The sequence below is a fragment of the Nesoenas mayeri genome (genome assembly GCF_963082525.1).
Source record: "Nesoenas mayeri genome assembly, chromosome: 2".
Taxonomy (NCBI): Eukaryota; Metazoa; Chordata; class Aves; order Columbiformes; family Columbidae; genus Nesoenas; species Nesoenas mayeri.
In genome coordinates, this window is record NC_137543.1 from 56436909 (window position 1) to 56453384 (window position 16476).

At 43.9% G+C, this 16476-nt stretch overlaps 1 protein-coding gene across 2 annotated transcripts; it reads left to right on the forward strand.

Moving 5' to 3' along the window:
* Positions 1-3022: 3022 nt before the first annotated feature.
* On the forward strand, positions 3023-11616 carry TUBB6 (tubulin beta 6 class V). Of its 2 annotated transcripts, XM_080340539.1 has the most exons (4): positions 3023-3191; positions 3821-3929; positions 4844-4954; positions 9981-11616. In XM_080340539.1, exons 1-4 carry the CDS (start codon positions 3135-3137, stop codon positions 11042-11044), a joined length of 1341 nt encoding a protein of 446 aa, XP_080196665.1. In that variant the 5' UTR covers positions 3023-3134; the 3' UTR covers positions 11045-11616. The 2 variants fall into 2 exon arrangements, with proteins under 2 accessions (XP_080196665.1, XP_080196666.1); XM_080340540.1 differs by lacking the exon at positions 4844-4954 and having other exon boundaries at positions 3162-3191.
* Positions 11617-16476: the final 4860 nt, after the last annotated feature.

Below are 16476 nucleotides of genomic sequence, written 5' to 3' on the forward strand. Positions count from 1 at the left end.
TTAAAAGATGTTTAGAAGAGGAATCAAAGGTGGGGAAAGGAGGGGGGAAAGGTGATTTAGTGTAGAAAAAAAAAAAGAGTATGGGGCTAAAATGGCCTAGTTGGCTGGCCAGTATGCTTATCTGACCATGCCTTGCACCTGATCACCTCAGTCTGTCTTGTCACATTAATCTGTATTTTAATTATTTTCCTAGGTGAGACAAGGTCTGTATTCTGTATGTATGTGTGTGTGTGGTCATCCGAGTGCCAGCAATTAGAGGTTGGGGCCACAAGTCATACAGTCTTCTGTGTCTGTGATGGAGCAAATGTAGAGACCAGTGTGCATGCACATTATGCAGATCTGTATGTCAATGTGTGGTCAGTGGTAAACACCAAGCCAGGCTAGCTGGAGAGTAGGGTAGGAAGCTTGGGAGTCAAGTTTTGGAGGAGCCATAAGTCCAGGTAAGATATTGAAGAGACCAGAGGGTCTGTGAGTTGGCTACTGAAGGGATGAGGGGGTCCAAGACAGCTACTGGGGAGACTGTGTTGCGGTCTGGGGGTCACCTACTGTTTAGGTCATGAGTTTGTACCAGCTACCAGAGGGACTCTGCCTCTTTGTGTCTCTGTGTGAGGCAACCAGGGAACCATGGGCCAGCTACTGAATAGGCTGAGTGTCCTAAGACCAGCTACTGGAGGAGTGAGCTATAGTTCATGTGTGTGACTGTGTCTGTAGGTCTGAATACCAGCAACTGGAGCAGAGCTGCAGGCCTCTGGGGATAACATTTCCAGGTACCAGCAACTGGGAAGACTTTGGATCCAGAGGTCAGCAACTGAGTGGATGTCTAGGACCAACTACTGGAGGGATTCATATTGCATAGATGTATACAAATTCGTATTTATTTTCCATTAATGGGCTTCTATCCTGATCGGCCAGAGAGGGCAACAAGATGAGGCCATTAGTGCTGTTTGTGTTTACACGAGTGCTGCGTTTTTTGCCTGTGTTAATTGGTGTGGCCAGCTGTGTGTGCATGTATATGCGTGTGGCAGAGTGTGCGTATGCACGTGAATGTTCATGTGCCTACTCAGCTTCACCACTAGCTGGACCCATGAACTGACTGAATTTTGAAAAGTAACATACCAGCAGAAACGATTGCAAGTCAATGGCAAGTATGAGCTGTACAACTGTATACGAAAGGATCTACAAAGTGTGGGGAAAGCCAGGCCTGGAAGGCCTATTCAAGGACGTATAGATTCAAGCAAAGCCCAAGACAACCTCATTGATCAGGCTACTGAACAAATGACTTTTTTTCATGGACCTCTTCAAAAAATGCAGATCACACACAGAAGGACATTTATTTGAGTCCTTCGGCAGATAAAAAGGCACATAGTATCCCATGCTGAGCTGGTGGCTGCTTGCAAGGCAAACAAACTGATCCTCCAGCTGCTACATTTATATCGGAAAGACATTTGACTCAGCCAAATGTGGTGTGCGGGAGCTACTCGGACAAACAGCAAGAAGCTGTTAGCCCAGTTGAAAAACATTTATGAAAAGGCGAGATTGATGCCCTGTACACATAGTCTAGCTGGCATCAGTCCTGTCACAGCAACATAAGGGTAGGCAGGCAGGAGGTGGCCTCTCAGCCTAGATACAGATTTTGGGTTATTTTGTGATTATTCATTGATTGATAGAGGTTACCTTAACTGTGTTCAAGATGAAGAGAGCATGCAAGATTCTTCTTCTGTAGAGTCCTAGCTGGGTCACCTTTCCTCAAGCAAATAATGAGGTTCTGTAACTCTGGCCTCAGGGCTGCTCTTGCACAACAGCAGAGATCAGGTCAGACAGTAAAGATGTGCATAGATAGATGAATGCTTCCCACCAGGGCTATATATCACAATAGGCTATGTAGACAATAGCATCCCACAGAAGAGTCACGCTGATGTTAAAACAGGCAGACAAGCTAGGCAGCTTTTTTCTACCAGGGAAACCATGAAACAGCTACCTAAAGGGATGATAAAGGAGATACATCAGGTGTGGGAACTTGTTTTCTGTCTGGAGGAGACAGAAAATCTCCCTTTTAATTAAAAATCAAGCTACTAAAACTCAGCGTATTCCATAGCACACTTTGTATTGTGGTTACATGGACTTTCAGGGAAGCTGCTGCATAGAGACTGCTTGCCTTTCCAGTTACAAGTTTCAGGCAGCAGCTTGTTATCTGCTGGCAAAACCACACCAGCAAACAGCGATGCAAAGAAGATGGCAGTTGGCGGGGCATTGAGAAGGTCCTCCACCCATTCCTCTGGATGCTGCCACTTCAGTGGAGGTTGCAATCTGACCGTTGTACAGGGCAGCAGACAAAGGCCAGAGATGGAGAAGGTGATGACCACAGAATCACAGAATGTTGGGGATTGGAAGGGACCTCAAAAGGTCATCTAGTCCAATCCCCCTGCTGGAGAAGGAACACCTAGATGAGGTTACACAGGAATGTGTCCAGGTGGGTTTGAATGACTCCATAGTAGGAGACTCCACAACCCCCCTGGGCAGCCTGTTCCAGTGTTCCATCACCCTCACCATGAAGAAGTTTCTTCTCAAATTTAAACGGAACCTCCTGTGTTGCAGTTTGAACCCATTGGCCCTTGTCCTGTCTCCATCCTCGTGACACTCACCCTTTATATATTTATAAACATTAATGAGGTCACCCCCCAGTCTCCTCCAAGCTAAAGAGCCCCAGCTCCCTCAGCCTTTCCTCATACGGGAGATGCTCCAGTCCCTAAGTCATCTTTGTGGCTCTAGTGCTGCCCACCTGCACACAGCAAGGGCAGGATTCCTCGACGAGTGAAGACGCCATGCCCATCTTCACCAAACACGGGCTGGGCGGAGAGCACAGCGGGGATGAGAGACACCCCAGGGGCCAGAGGACCCTGGCTGAGGCCGATGTTAGGGAGCGGGTGGCCCCGAGCCGCTGTGGGTTCGAGGGCGGTCCCCGCTGGGGGCGGCCGTTGGCGGAGCGCGCGCGCGGGGCGCCGGCCGTTGGGCGAGACGCAGCGGCGGAGTGTGTGTGGGGGGAGCGCGCACCGCCCCGGAGCCCATAAAGCGGCGAGCGGGCGGCTGGCGCCGCGCAGAATCGGGTGCGGCGGCGGGAGAGCCGGGGCATCGCCATGAGGGAGATCGTGCACATCCAGGCGGGACAGTGCGGGAACCAGATCGGGACCAAGGTGAGCCTTGAGGGGACCCCCGCTGCTTGCGGAGTGTCCCAGTGCCTGCAGGACGCTCCCGGCCGCTCCTGCGGGGCTGCTGTGCCTCGGCGGGGCGGGGTTGTGCCCGCCGCTCCCCACCGCCGGCCGCTGCCGTCCTGCTCCCCTTGCCGAGCGGCGCCGGGCGCGCCCGGGACGCCGCGCATCTCGCCTCTCTCCGTGACCATAAATGGCTTTGGGAAGCACCGAAACCAAACGGGGCTTTTCAAATTCCTATTATTTTATTATTATTTTTGTGTGTTTAAACTGGCCAGGCCGGGGCTCAAGGGCGAGCCCGAGCGGCCCCCTCCAGACGCCGGGGCGCCACAGCCCGTCCGGGCGTGAGTTGGCGGCCGGGCCGCTTGTCCGTTGGGTTTAAATGCTGTGCCCGCCCGGCTTGTGCTGTCCCGTCCCGTCCCGTCCCGTCCCGCGCAGGGAGGGGCAGCGGGCACGCCAGGAATCCGGCAGCTGCGGCCGGGCCGAGCCGAGCCGCGGGGCTGCCGCCCCCGCCCGCCCGGCCGCGCTGAGGCCGGGGCGCTGGGCAGGGCAGGGCAGGGCCGCCGGTGCTCCGCGGGGCAGTTCCCAATGCGCTTCTCCTTTTCCTCCCTTAGTTTTGGGAAGTGATAAGCGATGAGCATGGCATTGACCCAGCCGGAGGCTATGTCGGTGACTCAGCGCTGCAGCTGGAGAGGATCAATGTCTACTATAATGAATCATCGTGTGAGTGTGGGACGGGGAGGGGTGCGGGACAGGGGTCTCTGTGGGAAGGGACACAGGTATCTGGGAGAAAATGGATTTGTGAAGCCCTATTGCACATCTGGTTATGCTTTTCATGTGCCATCAGCCCCCATATCTGATCCCAACTCATCCCATTATACACAGAAAAGATTTTCTACTTTCTCAGAAACATATAACTGGGTGTTACCTCCCCTGGCAGAGAAAAATGACACAAGGAGTTGTCCTCAGAGGTGGAGGCTTATTTATTATTTAACACTCTGCTAGACCTTTGCTTTTTAAACGTATTATTATTTCATCAGATGTGTCTTATCAGTTTCCCCAAATTAAACAGTTGATTATATGAGCCTGTGTCTGTAGTAGAGCCTGTGTCTGTAGATTTTGTGACTGAGAGGACTGGGCCACAGGTAATGCAGAAGTCAATGGTGATTCATTAATAAGATGTGAAAGGTGGCTAAATCCTCTGAGTCAGTCTGTTGTTAAAGGGTGTTAACAGTATAAAATGGGGATCATGAGTCCTTTGGTCTATTGACATGAACCCGCCAGTGCAAATGTTTCACCTTTTGTCCAGTTCAGGTTAATTCGTATTATTTGCCTTGGTTTCCTGGAGCAACTTCAGACGGATACAGATTCTATATCTATTGCTAAAACAGAGTTTACAAAATGTAATCTACCATCTGTAGAACCAAAAAGATGTCAGCTCTGTCTTTCAAGCAGAACTGATTTGTTCCTATGGTGCTGAGTTTTTTCACCACCATGATTTCCTGTATCAGAAATATTTATATATGTACAGTCTTAATTAGAATAATAGTATGAGATATAATGTATTTGTGTATTGAGACCTGTAAATGTGTTAGCTTATTTCAGAACATTAAGGGCATGCTTACTTTTTGTTGTAGCCCAGAAATTTGTACCAAGAGCAGTCTTAGTGGACTTGGAGCCGGGAACCATGGATAGTGTGCGATCTGGTCCTTTTGGTCAGCTCTTTCGGCCTGATAATTTCATCTTTGGTATGTGAACATCACTCTTTAAAAAATGAAACTATCCAACAGGTGCTTGATTACCAAGTGAATAGTCAAAAAGCATTTAAGCTCCCTATTCCAAAGTAGTTGTTTGTACTGAGAAATCCTACTAGCTTAACAATACAATTACAATTATCTGTAAGTCAGATAAAGATCCTGTTAACTGGAAAAGTCATTCTTTTGTTAATCATTCCTTCAATTAGCAAACTACTGAAACTTTCCTATGGTGTTCAGACAAAGTACATTGGCTTTCCATATACATGAAGTCCAGAGAAATTCTGGGACCACTTCTTTACAACAAAATGCATGGAAATTTTGCAGAAAATGGAGAGGGGGAAAAAACCTCAGACACAAACCAACTGGACTACTCTTCACTTGAATTCACATTAAAAGCTTGAGCATTAAATTTTTTTACAGTCTGTGTAATTCAACTTTTTCAGCAGATTCTTACAGAATAGTAAACAGTACAGGAAGACCAACTGTAATATGAAAAAGACTGTCATATATAGCCACTTACGGGGTTATTTTCCAACATAATGAGGAACAGTCTGAGAGCACATGGGGAACTTCTGGGTTTGCAGTGTTCTAGAAGAGGGTTGTTCTAACCTTTACTGTTTCACTTTGGACTTTTGTAGTACTTTCCATCTAAGCTTAAAAATGCACATTACCAGGGTTAAATTTTGTAGCATCCTTACAAAGTACAGTCCCTTTGCACTAAACAAGAAACAGTGTGTGGAAGTTAAGTGGTCCACTTGCTGAAACAGGAAGTCTGAATGAAAGCTACCATGAGAACTCTCATGTCCTTTTGGTTTCCAAGTCTGCACTAGCCACAAAACACATTTCTTCCTGCCAAGGCAAGCTTAAGTTGCAACTTAGTTTGGTATATTGTGTTAACATAAGGAAGGAACAATGCCAGGGACAGACAGAGAAAAGATAAACATTATTTAGGTGGTATAAACCAAACTTCAGTCTGTGTTGTTGCTGTTGAGGTGGGGAGTAAAGAAGCCATACAGAGTCACTTTAAGTCTCTAACTGACGTCAAACTTTTAACACTATCACTATTGTTCTCCTGTATACCCCATAGCAGAGATATTAAGGGTCTTTTTTCAAAGGAGTTTTAAGTTACAACATACAGAAGTCATACTGGGGAGAAAAGCCATAGACATAGGCAGCTTTATGACGTATGTTTCTATATTCAAGTTTCTCCTTTCATTCCTTTCTCCTGCATGGACCACACGAGCCTCCGAAAGTGGATTCACCTGACCTATGGAAATACCTGAACTGGAGATTTAGAGTTTGGCATACCACCAGTAAAAACAGAGCAAAATCAATTCAGAGTGTCTTCAACAATAGTCCAGTTCACTGTACTCCCTTTCTGCCAAACTAACAATGAACCAACAGCATGTGATCAACTTGCATCTGACAGAGGCCCCTGCCAGCATCAGGCACCGTCCTTCCAACCTGCTGAATAATGCAGAATGGCTGCCTGAGTGCTGAAGTAATGATCTTCTGTGTCAAAAGCCAACAAAGCATTTTATTTTCTCTTTTAAAAATCTGGCCTGGGCTCACAAAGGATTTTGTGGCAGAAGCTGGCAGTTCCATACTTCCTGTACCCCAGGCTGTTAGGGTTCATTCTGATGGAGATATTTTCTGCCTCTGCTTGTATATGCCTGCATGCATACCTGTCTCTATAGCAAGTAACTGTGGACCATCAATCAGGATTTCATTCAGGTATTTTGAGTACCTGACAACACACTCCAGATACCCGAGTTTTAGCTCAGACTAGCAGGAGACTCAGGTGGACACAAAATAATCCTTATGCTTTAATGCTTGTGTTGGCAAGGTGGTGATCCAAAATGTGAAGAGGTGCAACTGGAATGAAGCTGCTGTACAAGAGCAGCAGGTTTCCTGGCCTTCTGACAGCATACAGTTGCCCACCAGGAGTTGTTAAGAACTCTGATTTATCTCTTCTTGTTAGCCAGTTTTCATTTGTCTATTTTGCATTTATCATTCTTGTGTATACTCCCGATAGTTTTGCTACATAGATGCCACCCCAATTTAAGTTGTCTGAACTGGGAGGGGCAGCCACAAGATGGCTGTTAGTCCAAGAAGCTGTCCCTCCCTCTAAATTATACCATTAGTTCTACACCAAGGCTGTTCACACTGGGCTTCTAAGTGTTAACATGCAAGCTACTGATCTGTCAGTTTATCTTGTGTTTCCAGCAGTGAAGAGAGGAAAGGAGTGAAAGCAGATTGCAGGAAATAGTTGCCATTTTAGGGATTAAAAAATAGATGGACTTTTAGACAAACAGCTTCTATGCATGTGCAGCTCAACCTGAACATGTGTGATAACGCTACAATGTGTTGTAGAAAGAAGCAGTGGTAGGAGGATCTGGAGGTACCAAGAGTGCACATCAGTTGTGGGATTGTGTTGTGTAAACTCAGTAAATGCACAGTGAGAAAAGGCAGATGCAGGATACTAGAGGTGGGCTGCATACAATCATTGCAGTTTAACCCGAGCTAGCAATCAAAACCGTAACAGCTACTTGCTTACTCTTACCCTCACCTCCCCACCAAATAGAGGAGAGAATTAAAAGGGGAGAAACTTGTGGACTGAGATAAGCACAGTTTAATACAATAACAAAATACTACTACCACTATATATATATATATGTAATGGAAAATAGAATATAAAATAAAATATACTCAATGCTATTCCTCAAAAACTCATCTGTTCTGAGCAGCCAATCCCAGAAAGAGAGAGAGCACCCTGGTCTTGAACAGTGATCCAGGGGGAAGAGAGAAAAAAGGCAGAGGCTCACTGTAAGGACTGGCAAAAAATCTGCTGAGGTCTGGTTTCTATGGACACGTGCTCATTTCTCACATAGAGATTTAATCCTGGGGGGCTTGATGATTTTATGTGTTTGTCTAAAATTTTTCAGAGGTTTGGTGTATACTTGGTAAGTAGAGGGTATCCAGTAGGGTTTTACAGGGTCATGATTAAGATCTCCAGGTGTGTGACAGCCTAGTCAGTCCCATGGCACCTCCAGACTGTACTGCACTGTCGTGGGTAAGAGGTCTGAATTCCTGCACAGCAGAAAATTTCAAATGCCAATGTCAGAGATCTTTGACAGGTGACTGAGTAGTGGATGAAGTGCATGGGAGTAGCTGATAGTTGTGGGCTAGAGGGAACCTATTGGTACTGGTGTAGGCAACTGCTGCTACAGTTCCACTCAACAATTTAAATACAAAGGTTGTATTAGTGCAATAGAGAGGTGGTAGTAGTTGTGTGAGCATCCAGGAGTTTGACTCAGATGGAGACGGAGGGAGTGTAGTGCAGTGGAAGGCTCGAAAGAGGACAGGTCCACCTCTGTGTTAGGCATTTTACCTCCTAACTTAATTTGCAAACTAAGCAAAAGCAAGTAAAATCAGTCTTTACTTATTTCCTTCCCCCCCCGCCCCCCCCCCCCGAATATTTCCATATTTGTGAGAGTAATTCCCATTCTTCTTTTATCTTGTTCTTTGTATTCTCCATTCTCTCCTGTTCTCCATTCTTTCCTTATGTCACTGCCCACAGAATGATAACACAATCTTTATGCAAGGGGCAATCTATAAAATGAAGTCCTAAACTCAGAATTTGGCTTTGTTAGGATCCTACTGCATCTTGAAGTGTTGTGTGCTTGTTAGTGTGCATCCTAATGTGCTGCCCTGTCTGTAGTAAGGGATCTGCTCAACCAGACCCCAGATGGTTACAAACATGTTTAATTCTGGAAGGATATTACTTTGTGCTTTGCCCAGCTGGAGAGGAAGTGCTGAGCTCCCTATGTTCAAAGAGAGAAAAATATAGCAACCTGCAGAACAATGCATTAACTAACCAAATACATCATGAGGAAACCAAGCATTTATGCAGTGAAAATAAAGTGCATCATATTTAAACAATATCCCAGCAAGTAGTTTCCCTGATTCATGTGTTTGGCACCAACACAGTGCACTGGGAATTGAAATGAGATATGGTAATAGGAAGGAAGGGGAAGGTCTTGTGGAACAACACAGAAGCTGACAGCCCTACACCTGATTCTGAAACTATTGCTCTTTCTGAACACCCCTCACAAGACTACCATTAAGTGACTTCTGTGGCACAGTGTATGTATGTAGTAGACACAATGAGGAACAGGAGTATTGGAAAACTGGCCCCCCGTTTCATCCTCCTTATTATCTAAGTAATAACAAAATAGTGACATAGCAAAGGATCCAGATTGTCCATCTTAATAAATTGAGTGGCACATAAAAGGCAAATGGAAGCCAGGGACTCATGAAATGTCAGTGATCTGACTTTGCAAGTTGCTTTGCAGATCCTGAAGAACAGTGAGTTCGTAGGGAGAACAGTAAAAGCTAAAAGGCATTTATTAACTACCAGATTTTTTAAATAACATTCTCGAAGCTTCATTCTGTCAGTATTTTCAATCAGATTACGTAACCGTGAATTAAAAAAGCTATAGTTCTTGATATAACAAGTTAAATAGAGCTCCTGAAGCCCAGCCGTATCCTTGAATGACAACAATGCCTCCATGTCTCATGGGAACGGTCCAAGAACCTTTCGTTTAGGAATGTGTATCTGTGGTTTAGCTTTGTATACCTCATGGTTCTTAAAAAAGTATTTAAATATTAAACAGTCATCTTGTGTTTATGGAATAAGCAGGATTGGGAGTGTGAAAGCTTTCAAAACAAGGAGACAAGGCCATCTTTGCATTTATGGAAGGTTAAATACCGAAAAAGAAAAGAAACATGCAAAGGCATAAATGAAAATTACCAGGGATTTGAGACAAAATGAGACTATATAAAAAGTTTCTGTTTATACTTACAAAGATATTTGTGGGCAAAACTGAAGAGCACAGTTATCTACCTGACAGATTTATAGCAGCTTTTGTTACAGATGTAAATCCATTTGGCATGCAAATATCAAACCTTACCAATAATTTTGTATGTTTTCTTTCCCTGTTGTATGTTATTTTAGGACAAACTGGTGCAGGAAACAACTGGGCTAAAGGACACTATACAGAAGGGGCAGAGTTGGTTGATTCCGTACTTGATGTAGTAAGAAAAGAGTGTGAACACTGCGATTGCTTGCAAGGATTTCAGCTCACTCATTCCCTGGGAGGAGGGACAGGGTCTGGCATGGGAACCCTACTCATCAGCAAGATACGAGAGGAATACCCTGACAGGATAATGAATACCTTTAGTGTCATGCCTTCTCCAAAGGTTTCTGATACAGTGGTGGAGCCTTATAATGCTACACTTTCAGTCCACCAGCTGGTTGAAAATACAGATGAAACCTACTGCATTGACAATGAAGCTTTGTATGACATTTGCTTCCGCACGCTGAAGCTCACCACTCCAACATATGGTGATTTAAACCATTTGGTTTCTGCCACCATGAGCGGGGTGACTACATCCCTGCGGTTTCCAGGCCAACTAAATGCTGACCTCCGGAAGCTGGCAGTAAATATGGTCCCTTTCCCACGCCTTCATTTTTTCATGCCAGGCTTTGCTCCTCTGACAGCCCGAGGCAGCCAGCAATACCGAGCACTCACTGTTCCAGAGCTCACCCAGCAGATGTTTGATGCCAAAAATATGATGGCAGCCTGTGACCCAAGACATGGGCGATATTTGACAGTGGCTACTGTCTTCCGTGGTCCCATGTCCATGAAGGAGGTCGATGAGCAGATGTTGGCCATTCAGAACAAGAACAGCAGTTACTTTGTGGAGTGGATCCCAAACAACGTCAAGGTGGCAGTGTGCGACATACCTCCTCGTGGCCTCAAGATGGCTTCCACATTCATTGGCAACAGTACTGCTATTCAAGAGCTCTTCAAAAGGATCTCGGAGCAGTTTTCAGCCATGTTCAGGAGAAAGGCCTTTCTCCACTGGTTCACAGGAGAAGGAATGGATGAAATGGAATTTACAGAAGCAGAAAGCAACATGAATGATCTGGTTTCAGAGTATCAGCAATACCAAGAAGCAACAGCAAATGACGGAGAGGAAGCATTTGAAGATGATGAAGAAGAAATCAATGAATAAAGAAATTAGGTGCGCTGTTTTGCAGGCCAAATACTCAAATCTGGATTTCTAATAATTAAGCTTATCAATTTCTATTTAGGCTTATTAAAGAAAGAAAAAAGAATAAAAGGAGCATGAGCCTCAGATATTAGAGGTGCTCTTCAGAGTCCATTGAGGTCACAGAGAACTGAGGACATTCAGCATTTCTGGAAATCAGGCCATTTCTATTAATGAGGCAAATATAAGGTATTCAGTTAAGACTTTGACCTAAGAATTGGAACACACAGATTTCTAGTTTGGGATATTTTTTTTTTCCCCAAAGTTCATAACTTGTGAAGCTGTACAAGAGAAGATGTAAAATAGGCATGAAAATCTACAAAATAAAGCTGCACTATTTTCATCCAATTATGAGTAAGAAAATTTTGTGCGTTTGAAGTATTCATTCTGCACCAAATGTACACTACTAAAGTGCCAGGAACAAATGAATTCATAATAAAAAGAAGAAAAAAGTTTTTGCTATTCTGTACAGTAACTGTTAACAGTGATATTTGACTCCAGTCCTCTAAAAATAAAATAAAAGAGATGAGTATCCCTTCAAGCAAAAGTGTTTCGAGCAGTCAATGCTGTATAAGTATCCAGTGAGCTGCAGGCCAGAAGCTGGATTTATGCTAGGCGACTCCATCACTTGCTGCTGAATAATCACAGATTATGTATATGAAATTATCCATTTTGGATGTATTCTTTAAGGATCCTTGGGGTTTAAAGTGGCACCTCAATATCTGGCTGGTCCCATGTCTTTCTGGCTGTCCCCAGTTGCAGGTGCTACTCCTATCTCTGTTCCACCTGGCCCATATAGCTGAAATTCAGATACTCCACAGAACATGGTCGGAGAGGGGACATAGGCTATGTGCCGATATATCTCACTACACAGGTTTATAAGTTCACCACACATAGATGCTATGGATGTCTTGTTACCATAATAGGTTAAAATCACTGGACAAATTAAAGTTAAAAGGCAAATAAAAAGCATTTATCCACAATATTCAAAACTGCTGGCAAAATGAAAGATGAACAACAGTTAATCTGCTTACGCTAAAGCTGAAACAGAAAGGTCTCTGTCTTACCCAGCTGACTTACCGCCTTGACAAAGTGACTGTTGGGCATTCGCTCTTCGTGCGTGCCTTATGTTTCTGCTCATATCAATTAAACAGTCCTTCTCCATTAGAGAGCCTCTACCAGAGAACACTCTGTCTACATGGAATCTCTTACTTAGGCCAGTTTCTAGGCAACAAAACAAGCAAACAGAGGAGAAACCCTCTGGAAATCCAAACTTTAAATGTTTCGGGAACTCTTTGCTCTTTTTCTTCTCGCCTTCAGAAGCAATTTCTAAGCAAAAGTGTTGCTCAATACTTAAAAAGGCACTTTGCAAACAGTGTAATTTCCAAAGATCCATTGCTCCTGGTAAGATTATGTTACATGTTGTTAGTTTGAGATTCAGGGAAGGAGACAGTATTTTATAAGGTATATGACCCAGGCAATTGTTAATCACATAAGTTGAGGCTGTCTGCGCAATTCTCTTCTACACAGAAATGGAACAGAACTAGTTTTAATCGAGGAGAAGTTTTCCATGTGACATGATTTCATGGCTTGAGACACAGTCATTAGAACATACTAACCAAACTGGCTTTGGCGTAGGTGTGTAGGCAGAGGTGGGAGGGCCTGGCTATCTTTTGCAGGGTCATAATGGAGTCAGCAAATTCACAGGGACCATGTTCTTTGCAATGGCTGGTGATGCCTAAAGAATTTGTGCACAGCAATAGAGCACCTTTAAATACACATTTTATAAATGTTTAGATATGCTGTGTCTGCATAGTTATCGTGGCACGAGTTTATGCTAAAACACAATATGCATTAAATAGAAATTAATATTTAATGCAATACAAAGCAAATTCCATACGGAATAAAGTAATTAAACTTAGAATTTTAGGTGCTGCTTTGTAAATGGCAGCTTTTTAGCCTCAAGAGGGAGGAGAATGTGTTAGAGGCTCAGAGCCTGCCATCATACAGCTGTGGCACAGGCTTTTCAATTAAAGCCCTAGCATAACTGCTTCTGAATGAAGTAGAACCAACCACCCCACACCTTGTGGAATTGCATGTTGTTGTAATACAGAATTTGTAACTAGGTCCCAGCCATAAATTCTGATTTTATTGGGGAGAAGGGGAGAGGAAAGTTAATACTTTAAACATGCCAGGAATCTTGGAGTTCCTAAATAACTGAATTATTCACTTGGTAAGCCAGCCTGTTCTTTACTGTTTTTCACACATGGACTCAAAATCCAGAATAAAGACTTTGAGCCTGTGGAATCCAGACTGGACAACGTCCTCTGATCCTGGTTTGACTCAGCCATTCCTTCACATGTACTTACTTGCAGCCGTTTGATGTGCATTTCTAGAATGCGAGGATGTGGGAGGCAAACTAATGCCCTCTTTAGGAAAAAAAAAAAAAAAAAAAAAGATGATAGGTTTCTATCTGATCTTAAGAAAAACAAACAAACAAAACCCCCACCAAAACGAACCCATGAACCTCTAGTAGGAACATATGCAGAGGACCAGCTTCCATGTAAGCGGTAAGAAAGTCACGGGAAGCACAAATGCTTCCTGTTCCTCTTCAGTCAGCCAACTCACATCATCTTTTCCTGGTATAAAACTGAAAACTGTTTTAGTAACAGGTCTGGTGAACAATTCCTTCAGTTGCATTTACTTTCGAATGCAGTCCTACTTTTTCCTTGGAAACTTTTCTTTTAAAATCTGCTTGCTGAATCCCACCTAGCTATGTCCTCTTCACATTCCTTACCTATGCATTTTTCATTTTCCTCGTAGTTTTCCAGCCTAGTCTCTTGCACCTGTTCTTTCTGTGCTTCACTCACCTTCATTTTATCTTCTTTTTACTGCTTTGCACCTGCCAACTCTAAGAAGGCCTGGAAGTCCAGCTCCCAGTCCTGCCCAGTCACAAAGACCTCTGCCAGCATTAGGATGAGGGGGAAAACAACTAGCAACCTGCACAGCTGACAGCACTTGAGAACAGGGAGTGGGTGAGGTATGCCATGGGAAGAACGTGTAGTATTGGGACAGAAACAGGAATCCAGCCTGAAGGGTCAGGTCCTTTGCAAAGTCACGCTGGTCAAAGTGACAGTGATCAGAGGGCTGGAACACCTCTCCTACAAGGACAGGCTGAGAGAGTTGGGGCTGTTCAGCCTGGAGAAGAGATGGTGCTGGGGAGACCTTATTGCAGCCTTTCAGTACTTAAAAGGGGCCTGTAAGAAAGATGGAGACAGACTTTTTAGCAGGGCCTCTTGTGGTAGAACAAGGGGTAATGGTTTTAAACTAAAAGAGGGGAGATTCAGGCTGCACATGAGGAAGAAAGTTTTTACAATAAGGGTGGTGAAACACTGGCCCATGTTGCCGAGAGGTGGTAGATGCCCCATCCCTGGAGACATTCCAGGCCAGGCTGGATGGGGCTCTGAGCAACCTGATCTAGTTGAAGATGTCCTGGCTCATTGCAGGGGGTTGGACTAGATGACCTTGGAAGGCCCATTCCAACAACTATCCTATGATTATGTGATAATGGGGTAGACCCTTAATTCACAGACATGACAGTCCCTGCATGTGCTACCTTAACCAAGCCACTGCTCTTGATTTCTCTGTATCCTGGGGGTCACTTGTTTCTATTTCTATTCTTGCGTTTACACCCTAGAGGAAAACATGGGACATCTCCTGGGAACAGGATCAGGCTGGGAAGGAGGGTCTCAACCTGCTCCTCCCAACAATGGGAGGATGAGGGAAGTCGGTGCCTCCCTCCATGCTGTACAAGCCCCTACTAGTTGAAGCAGCACTGCCCAGTGTGTTTCCAAGAAAAAAAATCAGTTTGGCCTCACCGGCAGCCATAGCACAGACTGAACTTGATTTTTTTTGGTAAACCACCTGAACTTTTAAAGCTGTGAGTAGGAGGAAGCTAACAGTCCTCTTGAAGAAGCAGGGTGGGTAAACAGCTTTAAAAAAATTTAAAATAATAATAATTTTTTTTTTCTCTCCATAGCTTTGTTTTGATTCAAAAATCCCAGCACAGTCAAATTCTGCCACTTTCGGCACACAAAATACTAAGACTTACTGAAGTAAGAGTACACAAAGCAAGTTAATGCTCTAAAATAGGGGCAAAGGGACTTCCTTTACATTATCACATGCTTATGAATTGCATGCTGAAACTAAACAAGTGTGAAATATAAAAGTAGAGGGCACAAGCATGAAGTAAGAGAAAACATTTTCTGGAGGGGAGGTGATTCTTTTACAGTGTGGTAGTGCCAACGTGAAGAGTTCAGTTAGGGCTGTGCTTTTTGGGGGGTGTTTGGCTGTGGTTTGTGGTTGGTTTGTTGTTGTTTTAAATAAGGAATGGAGAAATGCAGAATTCTGACCTTTACAACATAAGCAGGGTTAGTCCTCAACACTGGATACAAATTGCCTATTCTAAACAAGTGCTCAGCTAAAAGCGGGGGGTAGGGTAGGGGGGCTGTAGGGAAATAGAACAAACAAGGCATTAATACAGAATACATCTAAGGTACAGCACTAGAGTATATGCACAGAAATCAGTCACTACCATGTGTGCAAGACTTAAATTTTGTAAAACAAGTTTACTGTTGCAATAAATAATTTTAAACTTTTACTCCAGTAATAAAGAAACTGAAGTTTAGTTTTATTGAGGACGCTTTTCTGTTTATCATTTATTCTACAACAATAAATCCAACAGGCATACATAGAAGTGTTGTTTAACAACTGAAAGCTCAGTAAATATACCCCAATTTGCTATATTTGCTCTGTTTCTCTTGTTTCCTCTTCACTGTAAAGCCAAAGCAGAGACAGCAACAGCTTCATCATGAAGAAAAAAAAATATTCCCCCAAAATAATTTCCATAAACAATTCACTGCAAATAACTCAAGCAAAGAGCCAGTGTCTGACCTTTCAGAGCCAACTTTTTCCTTTGTCATCTCACTGCTTTCCAATATGTTGCAACATACAGATGGAATCAATCACTAGTTATTCCATTAACCTGCCCTTTCAGTCATAAACCTTAGAAGATTTGTTGTCCAGCAGAGAAGCTTGGCTCCTTCTCCTTTCCCACTTCCCCACCACCCCAACCATGCTTCCCTCTCTTCTTCTGGGACAGGGAGATGGTCAGTTCAATTTTGAACAGTTAAATTCTCCAACTCATAAATCCTCAGCATGTAGCAGACGACCAGAAGCAGATTACGATACTAAGGCAACTGTATTCAACTAAGCAGAGGAAAAGAACAGCTTTAGGTTAAGCAAACCTATACGAATCTCTGACAATCTGATTTAGCAACTTCGGATCTAGATGCTGGTTTTGGTATTTGTGAGCACAATCTTGCTACCCTAATTTA